This window comes from Hippopotamus amphibius, chromosome 4 (genome assembly GCF_030028045.1).
Source record: "Hippopotamus amphibius kiboko isolate mHipAmp2 chromosome 4, mHipAmp2.hap2, whole genome shotgun sequence".
NCBI classification, from domain to species: Eukaryota; Metazoa; Chordata; class Mammalia; order Artiodactyla; family Hippopotamidae; genus Hippopotamus; species Hippopotamus amphibius.
The window spans coordinates 159730918-159743339 of NC_080189.1; the positions used below are offsets into that span (position 1 = coordinate 159730918).

General features: G+C 37.4%; 1 protein-coding gene across 3 annotated transcripts in view; it reads left to right on the forward strand.

Annotated features, from left to right (window-relative positions):
• Window positions 1–249: 249 nt before the first annotated feature.
• Window positions 250–12422, forward strand: part of LIN52 (lin-52 DREAM MuvB core complex component) — a 106158-nt gene continuing 93985 nt past the window's right edge. For all 3 annotated transcript variants that reach the window (XR_009053349.1, XM_057733450.1, XM_057733452.1), the window contains exons 1-5: window positions 250–337; window positions 5340–5414; window positions 6613–6650; window positions 9817–9883; window positions 11621–11704. Coding sequence is in view for 2 of the 3 variants with exons in the window: in XM_057733450.1 (XP_057589433.1) it covers window positions 307–337; window positions 5340–5414; window positions 6613–6650; window positions 9817–9883; window positions 11621–11704 (295 nt within the window). In the remaining variant the exon portion in view is untranslated. The remainder of the gene's footprint in view (window positions 338–5339; window positions 5415–6612; window positions 6651–9816; window positions 9884–11620; window positions 11705–12422) is intronic.

A 12422-nucleotide genomic window follows, 5' to 3' on the forward strand; every position in this document is an offset into this window, starting at 1 on the left:
GGTACTCTATATTTGAGCACACAGGGAAGACGCCCCCGAACCTGGAACCGCGATTGGCCACAAGCACAACCGCGGCCACACCCACTCACTGAGGAACGTAAATAAGATCCTGCAAGAATTTTGCAGTAGCTCCGCCTCATCCACTGCGCGAGGGGGTGTGGCTAACACTGGGGGCGGGGCTATGGAAAGCGGGCCCTATGGGGCGGGGAAATGAGACCTGGCCGTGGGTTGGGGATAGGGTTTCTCTTTGGGGGCGTGGCTTATGAAGCCTAGCTTTCCCGCCGACGGTTGGCCACGTCACGTGACATGGTTTGGAAGATGGCGTCTCCCACAGACGGTAGGAGCCGGCTTAGAGACCCTTCACCTGCAACCTCCTTCTGTCTTTTCCTGGGAACTTCCACTCTTCGTCTGCCCCCTCGAACTTACATTTCTTTCGTGGGCTCCTCTCCTTTCCCTTCCACTTCTTTTCCATGGGATGTGGGTGCGTCTTCAAGCTCGCCGGTTTTTCACAGCGGCTCCGGAGGTGCCCAGTTTCTCTGCAGTATACCAGGCGGGTGGAGGAGGGCATCCGCTTGGGACCCTTTCCTGGCAAAAGGACGGGAGTCGCCTTGATCCTCCTTTAGCCCCATTTGCGTGAGGCTGAGGGCCGAGGAGGAGGTCTTGCTGGGGTAAGGAGGCGCCTTAGTGTAGCTTTCTCCTCCGGACGCCCCATTGAAGGGACGATTCTCTCGTTGAGCATCTGGAACGATTCTCTTAAGTGCTAGCTAGGGTTGGTGCCTGACCGCATCCCGGGATTGAACCACAAGAGAAACGCGATTCTCTCCTGTCTCCTTAGGTTGGGACCGTTGCCCTGGCAGCTAGGGAAGCAGGAGACCCTCTCGGTCCATCGGAATGAGAGTCCCGAAGAAAATGAGAATTGAGCTTTTCAGCGTAGTCGTGCACAGATCTCAGCCTCTCTTGCTTCTGCTTGATGTGTTGTTTCCTAAGGCTGAGTAAATCAGTGATTTCTGCTGTATGTTGTCTAAGATGCAAGTCATCTCAGATAGCAATTGAGTGGTTTCTGGTTATACTGACAGGGTTTTGCGCTCCGTGTGCTTTAGGGTTAGGGTCTTGCAGTTATTTCTGAACTCACTTAATTTCTCCTTCTACCACCCCATCCTTTATGTAGTTTTCTCTCAAAGTGCAGCATTTTAAGTTTGGAAGGAATCTTGGAAGTTCATTTCAGGAATGAGGAAATTGAGACCAGGAAAGCTATACTGAGATCCTACTGTGTAAAAGGCGTTATTCTAGGTGCTATGCGCGAGGAAAAGACTGATCAAACATGTAAACACTTTTGGAGTTTCAGGTCTCATTTAAATGTCACCTCCCAGAGAGTCTTTCCCAGAACACAGTATCTGGAGTTGCCCATCTTCATCATTATTCACTTTCTCAGCACCTTCATCCTCAGAATAGTTATTATGTTAACTTTGCCCCTTTCACACCAGATTGTAAACTCCACGTCTGTCTTGCTCATAGTTGGATCCCAGGGCTTAGCACAGTGCTTGGCAAGCAATAGGGCTTCAGTTCACTTTTATTGAAAGAATGATTAGATGTATGCATAAATAATATATTACCTAGTCTTAAGTTTTAAGTTTAACTGAGTCTTTAGTTTTTTGAGCACGAGTACATACTGTATAAGAAATTATGGGTGTTGAGAGTCAAAACAGTTTCTTTATCCTGCCTGGGTGCTCTCTTGTTAAAATGTCCTGTTTTTTCCTTTGCCAGGAAAAAAAAGGACATTTTAAAAAGTCAGCCAAGGGAATGGGGAGTTACTGTTTAATGTGTACAGACTTTCAGTTTGGGAAGATGAAAATGTTCTGGCAATGGATGGTGACAGTGGTTGCACAACAGTGTGAATGTACTTAATGCCGCTGAACTGTCCACTTAAAACTGGTTAAAATTGTAAATTTTATGTATATCTTACCATAGTTTTTTTAAAAAAATTAGCTAACTGATAGAAGTAGAAGTAATTGCTGTTAAAATTTTTAATTTATTACTAAGTTGTCTGTGTATTTTAAAGTTTTGTTCTTTATGTTTGACTTTTCCCTATCTTCTCTCGATTTATTTTCCTTTCTTTGGCCAGGAGGACATTGGAAATGTATTTTTTTCCTTTGGTCTTTTAGCCTTATCCACTCTCACTGTATCTGCACAGTTGTTGGTTTTTTGTTTTTTTTATGGTTGCGCCGGGTCTTGGTTGCAGCAGGCAGGCTCCTTAATTGTGGCTCATGGGCTCCTTAGTTGCGACATGTGGGCTCCTTAGTTGTGGCATGTGAATTCTTAGTTGTGGCGTGCATGTGGGATCTAGTTCCCTGACCAGGGATCAAACCCAGGCCCCCTGCATTGGGAGCTCAGAGTCTTAACCACTGTGCCACAAGGGGAGTCCCTTTGAACACTTGATTTTTAAAAATTTTCATGCTCATTTTTTACAGAGCTTCAGCCTTCTCCCCCTAACCTTTTTAATCTGACAAAATCAAGTTGAGCACTTTGAACTTAAATTTAGCTTCTAAGTAAGTATCTCATCCTAAAATATTCCACTGTCTAGCTCTCTCACTTCTATTTTTAGTGTTCCACCTGTTTCTGTCTTTAAGATTTAATTAAAAGTATCTTGTTATGAAAAAAAGTTTAGGTCATTTACTGTTTCTCTTTTTAATGCTAAATTTGCTGGGAAATCTTTGGAAAGGAGAAAATTGAAATCTGAGTAAAGTCATTAGTTACTTAATGTATGAGAGTAACACTCACAGTAGAGTCTGAGTTATGCCCCAGACTATGGTATCATAAGGTCACACTTGTTGGTTATTGGATCCTACCCTCAGTAAGTTTATTTTTGTTATGGTTAAACTTTCCATCAGTAACATTCCTTGGGAATTTGAAAATTGGCATTTTGTGTTTCACACAGCTTTTTTGTTGTTGTTGTTGTTTTGTTACCATTTTTGGATGCTTTAGTTAAGGCAATTTATTGGAGTTGAGTTCTTTACCAATTAGAATGCCATTGGAAATTCCCTTAGAGTAAATATATAGGTTCAGCTAACATCCATCTTCTCATAGTGATACAAGAAGAAGAAAAGAAAGAAGAATAAAGGAAAAATTTTGTTCTCCTTTTGACAAAAACTCTTAGGATTTACTCTCTTAACTTTCCTGTATATCACACAGCAGTGTTAGCTATACTTATCATTATACCCATAGTACTTATTTACCGTATAGCTAGAGATTTATACCTTTAGACCACTTTCCCCAGTTACCCCTTTTCTTACCCCCCACTTCTGGTAACCACAAGTGTGAACTCTTTTTTTATTAGTTTGTTTGTTTGCTTGTTTTACATTGTGTGTAGAAGTGAGATCATACAGTATTTGTCCATCCCTGTTTTGTTTCACTTAGCAAATTGCCTTCAAAGTCCATCCAGGTTGTCGCAAATGATAGAATTTCCTCATTTAAGAATGACTGAATAATATTCCATTTTGTGTGTGTGTGTGTACTTTCACAGTTTCTTCATTCATCAACAGATACTTAGGTTGTTCCCATGCCTTGGCTATTGTAAATAATCCTGCTATGAACACGGGGGTCCCTTAGAATATTTGGGGAAAATATTTAGTTTAGAGAAAAGCACGTGTTGAAAATTTTTATAAATATGTACATTTTCTGGGGAGTGAGTCCATAGCTTTTTTTTTCAGGTTTTCAAAAATGTGGCTTGCCCAGAAAATGTTAAGAACCACTGTTTATATCATTAAATCAACTAATTTATGCAGCTAATTAGCATATTGAGCACACAATAGGTACTCAACAAATGTTAACTGTTGTTGTTAATATTGAGCACCTATTGTGTGCCAGGGGAAGAGTGGAGAGGAAATGGTATTGAAGAATTAGGCAGGGGCTGAATTATGTAGGATTTTATAGGTCACAATAGATATGCATTCATGAATTTATCTGGGAAGAAGTCCTTTAAGCTGGAGACTGGTGTGAACTGATTGACATTTAAAAAGAAAAAAATCTGTCTGACTACTTTGTGGAGAGTAGATTTAGGGGTAGGGAAGGGGGAGGGGTAAGAATGGGAGCAGGAAAGCCTGTTAGGAGGCTCTTGCAGTCGTCCAGGAGAGAAGCGATGGTTCCTTGGTTAATTAATGCGATTTCAGGGTGTGTTTTGGAAATAGAAACTACTGGATTTACTAATGGATTGGTTATAGAAGGGTGAAGGAGAGGGAGGCATGAAGGATGACACCTGGGTTTTTGGTTTGAGAACTGGAGTTGATGGTGTTACTATTTATTGAGATGGAGAGGACTGGGGGATTATGGTTTTTCACACACGTTAATGGAGAGAGATGTCCAGTAGCCACTTAGATATATAACTCTGAAGTTCAGGGAAAGATTGGGGCTGGAAGTAGAATCGTGGAGTCATTGGCATGTAAATGATGGTAAAAGCTATAGGACTAGGTGAGGTTTCCTTGGGAGACTTTTGGTAGAGAGTGAAGCCAGCCTAGGGTGGGCCCTGAGTAGAAGAGGAGACTGAAGGAGTCAGTGAGGAAGGAGAAAAAACAGCATAGTGGTTTTATAGAAGCTGGAAGTGGAGTGTTTGAAGGAGAGTGGTCAGCAGGTGGATGCTACAAAAAGGTCACATAAGAGAGAACAGAGAAGTGACCACTTGATTTAGCAACATAGGTCATAGATGATCTTGACAACAGCCTTCTCCTCGCATGTAAGGGTAGATGCCTGATTGTCGTACATCTAAGGAGAGAGTGTGAGGTGAGGAAGTGGAGACAGCAGGATGGACAACTCAAGAACATTTGCAGTGAAGGAGGAGTGAGGAAGTCATGGGGTAAAGAAGGTAAATTTCAGAGCAGGCTTACTTGCTGTTGAGTATGAGCCAGTAGAGAAGGTAGAAACAGGTTGTGCAAGAGCTTATTCAAGATCATGTCTTTGACAAAGCAACAGAAGATGGAATCCAGGGCCCTAACAGAGGAGTTTGTTTTTCTTGGGAGTAGGGACATTTCACTGACTGGGAGGAAAGCCTAAGAGTATGAGTAAAGATGCAGGTAGGTTTGTTGACATTCATTTTTGCCAACATCCCACTAAAATATTGTTCTCGTTTTGATGAGGGAAAAGAGATGGCAAAAGTAAGGTTTGATAAGAGAAGTGATTTATTTGTGTAACGTCGTGGCTCAGTAGCATCAGTAGTCATAGAACGCAAATCTCTAGACTTCCAGGTGAGTGAGTGTTCCAGTTTGTTTGGTTCTTTGCGATTGATATGTCATAAAGTGTAAAATAATGTATTTTGTATCTTCTTGGCTCATCTGGGTGTTTTGTTCTAGGGGCAGATCTGGAAGCATCTTTGCTAAGTTTTGAAAAACTTGACCGGGCTTCACCAGATCTTTGGCCAGAACAATGTAAGTTTTTGGTTTCTTTATATCAAAATCAATAAAGGAAAACCAGTGCTACTTTGAAGGAGATTTTTGAAGAGTTATCATTTAGCTGTAATGATTAAAATTTTAATTTTACTTCAAAGGAAGAGACTGAATTCTGTGGTCTGGTGTTAAGAATAGCTGTTTGGTAGTTTAATTTTTTCAGAACACTGTGATTCAGGAAATGATAGAGAGCCTTTAAAAAATAATTATTTTTAAAAACTTCATCTGTAATAAGTCAGACAATATGAGATGCATAATGTAATTCCTTGCCTCTTTTAAGTACTCTGATAAAGTTAACTGCTGTTACAGTTTAGTGCAGATATTTTGGACATTTTTTTTTTTAATGCTTACACAGATAGGCAAATAAATATTTGTAAGTACATAGTGTTTTGTTATGTTATGATGGGGTCATATGTATAGTGATCAAAAGCTTAACTTATTCCACCTAGTAACTTATTAATGGATCTTTCCATGTTGACAGGTATAGTTTACTTCATTTTTTAAAAATATTTCATTGTATAGATCTACTACAGTTTATGTATTCATACCCTATTTGGAAACCTAAGTTATATCCAAATTTTGATATTGCAAACAATTTAACAATGTATATCCTTGCACATATATCTTTGTGCCCATGGAAGAGGATGACTGTGAATGGGAGTGCCCATTTCCTTACATGCTAGCCAGTATTGGATGTTACTGATCTTTATTATTTTTAGTTTATATATATCTATTAGTGAGGTTGAACCTTATTTTTAAATATCTGATTTTTATGTTTCTCTTTTTTAGTATGATTCTGTGAGATATTTAAATAAACAATTGGATTGACAGAATAGCATACCTACAAGAGGAAATTTAAACTTTTTTGTAAGAGATATTAGATCTTACCACCCTCTCATTCAGCTGACTCCTGATCCTTTGAAGTTAAGTTGGGGCATTATTTTCTCTGAGAAACTTTCCCTACCTCCTCAGTCTGATTTAGATTTTCATTTTTTGTCCTCCCATAGCACTTGGTATTTTTCTTGAAACACTTAAAAAGTGTTGTAGTTATTGATTTACTGTCTCTCTTCTTCCAGACTATAACCTCCTGGAAGACAAAGCTGTTTTCTCATTTGAATCCTCTATGTAAGAGACACTAAAATGTTTATTGAATGACTAATGTTGTGTTTTTTCTTTTTAGTACCAGGTGTTGCTGAATTTGCAGCGTCCTTCAAAAGTGTAAGTAATATCTTACCTAATGAAGTTTTTCCAACATTTTGCTTCTGGGTAAAATCTCAAATACCTCTTATTTCTTTATTTTCAAGAATAATGTCATAGCCTTCAAAGTATTTTGTAACTACAGCCCTGGAAATCTGTTTATATTATCATCATGTTAACTTTGGTATTAACATTAATATCATCATGTCTATTTTGGTATTTTTACCTTTGACTATTAGCCTCTTCTCTCAGCTTAAAAGGTTTTAAGGTAAGACAGTTGAAATATTTAATGTAATGCCAGTATTCTTTTTGCCCAAACTATAATTTTGAAGCTTTTCTCTTTTGTTTATGTGATGCATTATGACTTTTAACTTAAACCTCCCGAGAGGATTTTGAAATTTCTCAGTGGCTTGTCAGAAACTGAAGGAAGACGTTCATTAAAGCCACAACTTTTCCACTTCCAGGGCAACAGGCATTGTGCTAGATACTCTAAATATATCTCTTGTATAGTCCCACAACCAGGAAAATATGATGATTATAACATTAGCTATCATGTGCATGATGCGTGCCATATGCCAGGCGCTGTTCTAACACTTTACGTGCATTATTTAGTCTTTACGAAACCATGAGGGGGACTTCCCTGGCAGTCCAGTGGTTAGGTAGGACTCGGTGCTTTCACTGCCAGTGACCCCAGGTTCAATCCCTGGTCAGGGAACTAAGATCCCGCAAGCTGTGTGGTGCAGCCAGAAAAAAAAGAAGAAAAGAAAAGAAAACCATATGAGGTATGGTACTATTATTATCCCTATTTTACAGGCAAAGAAATAGGCACAAAGAGGCTAAGTGGGTTACCCAAGATTATAGGCTATAAATGGCAGAACCAGGCTTTGAACCCATAAGTCTAATTAGTAGTGTCCATATTCATCATACCATACTTAGAAGCATTTGTGCCCAAAGTTAAAAGCACTGACTGGCAGAGAAACTTGGAAGTTAAGTTACTTGCCCAAGTGACAGGCCAGGATGTGAGCATAGATCTGTCTGATTCCAAAGCTCATGCTCTTTCTATTAACAAATTGGGGATTTATAACGTAACTTTCTAGTACCTTACCGTACGCTTAGCATTCTCTACTCATTATTAGGGTTAAAGGTGCTGAGTTAAATATTAAGGCCCTTCTGGGCCTGTAGCTTTCAGATCCTATGAGCTTATTTGTTCAAAGGGAGTCTGACTTTGTAGCCTCTTTCATTTTTTCAGGAGCTAGGGTTGTATGACAGCTGGAGTGTGCTGCGTTAGCATACAGGAAGGCCTGAGCATGAGGTGTGCAGGATAGCATAGGGCTTTGGATTTGGACACGTTTGGATTTGAGCCTTGAATCTGCTACTTCACTATCTGTGACCTGAGCAAGTTTCCTAACAGTTTTGAGCCTTAGTTTTCTCATTTGAAACTACCTCATAGAATTCTTAGTATAAAATGACATAATACATGTAAAACACTTTGCATAATGCCAAGAACTAATAAATGATACATGGTAGCTTTTATTATTAGATCAGCTTTTGTCTGGTAGATTGAGTAGAAAATACCTGATTTAATTTTCTTCAATTCTCATTCATACTGAATTTTTAGTTTTGTTAATTACATTTGTTACAACTAAGTACTTTAAGTTGTAAACATAAATAAGTGGTTTCTTAAAAACACTTTTATTAGAGCATTTGAAAATCTGATTAGATATCTATACTTTTTCCCTAGAAGTATGCACATATATTTGAGTTTTGTTTCTAGGGGTTCAGGGCTGTCACAGGGCCCCAGATATAACCTAATTCCCTAATGGGGGGAAAATGGTGAATTTGACCTAGAGCCTTCAAGGGGAGGTAGTATAAGAGTAGTGGTTTTTGAATTCAGACTTCATGGGTTTTGAATCCTGGCTCCAATAGCTTTGTGACCTGAGGCAACTGATTTATAATTTTCCTATACATCTTTTTTTTTTCATTTGTAAAATGAGGAGGACAATAATACCTGTTTTATAGGGTTGATTTGGAAATAAAATGACATGATGCATGTAAAATGTTTTGCTTGTCACATAGTGCCAAATAAATGTTAATTTTTAAAAAAGGAAAAGGAAAAATAAGTCCTGGGGTTGTAATGTACAGCATGGTAACTATAGTTAATAATATGGTATTGCATATTTGAAAGTTGCTAAGAGAATAGATCTTAAGAGTTCTCATCACAAGAAAAGAAATTTTTGTAGCCATATATGGTGGTGGATGTTAACTAGATTTATTGTGGTAATCATTTCACAATATACACAGATATTGAATTTTTATGCTGTACACCCAAAACCAATATGTTATATGTCAGTTATACTTCAATTACAAAAAAGAAAAAGAAAAGAAAATGGGCTCAAAGTTGAAGTAAAATCTCATCAGAGTTGTTCACGTGCAGCTGTGGAGCTTTTAAAAAATACATATGTAATGTCCTTGCTCTATTCTTTCCACTGGACCCTATCCCAAACCCTGATATTCTAAATCAGTACATCTGGGTTATGGCCCAATCATTTGTTTTTTTTTTTTTTTTTTAAGTTACACAGATGATTCTCATGTGCAACCAGGATTGAAAACTGTTACCCCAAAGCTATTCCAAGAATGGGCTCTCTTTCATATTTTGTAAGTTCACTTTGAGAAATGAGAAGAAACTTAAAATTCTAAAGTTTTCTAAAATGTTTACAATAAAGTGAAATTTCAAGTGATGATCACTCCAGTCTTCTCCTGTTCAGATTGAAGATTTTCTCTTTCTTGGTTCTTCTTTGAATCGTCTCCTCTGCCAGAGAATGTTACTTCCTGATTATTGTTTCAAACAGTTCAGTTGGAGACTTTCACCAGTACTGAATTTCAAGTAATTTCTTTCACAACTATATCAATTTGTTATGCATACAACAGTAACAGTAGTCAGACCTAATTCTTCCAAGATCATTGCTCTAAAACCAGCCTTTAAAGATGAGCAGTATTATTTTGTAAGGGTTCTATTTGTAGGCAATATCTGAACCTGGAGAAATCTGGGTCTTTGAAATTATAATTTGTCAGTATTTTCAAATGACCTGAAGGCTATGTGAAAAGCTCCTTTTCTTATAAGAAAGAAGAGTAGGGTCTCCTCATACTTTGTATATATCTGAATGGATATATTCTTATTTTCTGACAGCCTATTACTAGCTCTCCACCCAAATGGATGGCTGAAATAGAACGGGATGACATTGATATGTTGAAAGGTAAGCAGTCCTGGTGACCTCTAACCTTTAACTTGACATTTAAGCTCCTCCACAAACTGCCTTTCCAGTTTTTCTCTCACTATTCCCTTACAAGTATTCTTGGCTTCAAATTGCCTATTTAACCATCCTTATTCATGGTTCTTCACGTCTGAATGCCTTTCTTTATTTTTCCATGTGTAGAAATCCTGTCAATTCAAGACTCAGTCAAAATGATTTCTTCTGCTGCTGAATTCCTTTAATATTAACTTTATTTTGTATGATGCTTAGAGTTTACTAAAAGCTCTCATGTAAATTTTCTCATTTAATTCTCATAATGGTCCTGTGAGTTAGGTATGATATCTAAGTTTCAGAGGTTAACCTAACCAAGGTTTATTATAGAAAGAGTTAAGATTTAAACCCTGATCTTTTTAAGACTAGTCTCTTACTGCTGTAACACAAGTGCCTTATTTAGGATTTACTGCCGTATGTTGTTGCCAGTACTATTAATTGACAACCCTTTAGTGAGTTAAGACCTGTCTTTTAGTTCTTTCTATCTCATCAATTTCTCCCATAAAGAATACTGTAAGTACTGAATATTGTTGTTTGATAAATGACTTGGAACTCAACCACAAAGTAGAAATTTAAATTAAAAAACATTAATTTTCCTTGATTTTGCTCTACTTTTAAAAATTTTTCTATCATCCTTCTGGTAATAAGATTCATGATGGTTGTGAAGTAATAGACTGAAGTTAAGGTAGAAAAAATCTGGGATTCTTAAGCTATTTAAGCAGCTGAACAGATCACAAAAATCTATGTATACCAGATATAGATAATAAGTGTGGCATGATAAGTTGCAGAAAATAACACCTCTATTTGATTTCAGAAATAATTCATTGTTCTGCATGAAATGCTTAAAAACAGATCCCCCTCCTCCAGCCATGGGAAAATTAAGTCTCAAGGGCATCTATTGTTCCAAACAGACATTTATATAATATCTCATCAGCATGTATTTTCTAAGGAAACTTAAAGTTTTAATAAGGGATAAGAGCATTATGTGTCATGCAAATTGACGTGTCATGCAAATTGACGTGTCATGCAAATTGACCTGTCTTAAACCTAAAAGGAATTGGATGCTGTTTAAATGAAAATCTGTGAAAGTAAGTTTTTAGTATACTATCTTCTTATCTGGTAGACTTAAATTTTTTTATAAGAATTTGATTTGAAGGTAAAATTTGGGTTAGTATTTAGTTTTTGTTCTCTAAACTTAGGGAAATAGGGAAGAGTAAGTGTTTCATTGCTATTTTTTTGTTAATTGGAATAATGAAGACTTATAAATGACAGTGGAGACAGTGTCCATATTACAAGACAGAGATCTGTCTGTAGGCTTTCTCAATGCTATGTCCAATCACAGCGTTTCATATTTTAATGGTGTATTCATTTTATATGATAGGCAAAATGAATGTTATAAAAGTATCTTCAGGATAAAGCATGTAATTTGCTATTGTATTTATGCTAACTCTCTTCTCATTAAGTGGGTAAGCTCATTTGAGACACTTTATAGTGGTGGAAAAATTCGCTGGGGGGGTGTGTGTGTGTGTAGGGGGGAATGATTGGATGAGAAGAGATATGGATCCATTTTCTATTTATTCTATAGGAATTAATGTTGAAAACGTTTGTAACAAGAATTTGCAATCCGAATGAGTTGCTACTAGAAAGCAGTGGAAAGAAATGGTATTGAAATAAATGATTCTGTTTCAGAACTGGGGAGCCTCACCACAGCTAATTTGATGGAGAAGGTACGAGGCCTTCAGAACCTGGCCTATCAGTTGGGGCTGGATGAATGTGAGTACCCAGATCACATTTATTCAGGGTTACATGTTGTATATTTCTTAATGAGTTCTGGCATAATTCAGAAAGTATCTTTATTAGGTGTTCTAAAGGTAAGAAGCCTTTTTATGGTGGAGTGTGCTGGAGTAATTACTGAGTTTAGTAGGTCACAAGTTATTTTTCTCTGAGATGGGCCAGGCCTGGGGCCTGGGTGCAGATGCAGATTGAAACGGTTAGTCTGACTCAAATCACATGGAATACAATTGGAAAGGATTGGTTCCCTAAAGGAAGGGTTATATAACAGACCAAGAACATAATCTGCTAGCATGAGGAATGCTTTTGAAGTTCTCATCTATTCCTGTCTGCTCTCCATTCTTTCAGTTTAAAATTATTTCTTTATAAACTATAAAAGTATAAAACTATAAACTATAAAACTTTATAAACTTTATAATAAGTTCTTTATAAACTTTCCATGCTGTATTCATTATAAAACTGGAAAAGCAATTGTAGAAAATTTTCACTTTGTAATTGAAAGAAACACTCAACATAGAGTGGTTAGTACTTTGTTCTCATTGGGTAGGTACCTCCTGAGACCTTCATAAATGCACAATTTTGAGAGGCTACTATAGCTTATAACTTCCTTCAAAACTGCAAGTTTTACACTGGTTAGCACAGTCCCAGCAACAGTTTCACAAATTGTTCTTCTTGTTCATAGAGCATATAGTGGATTTGT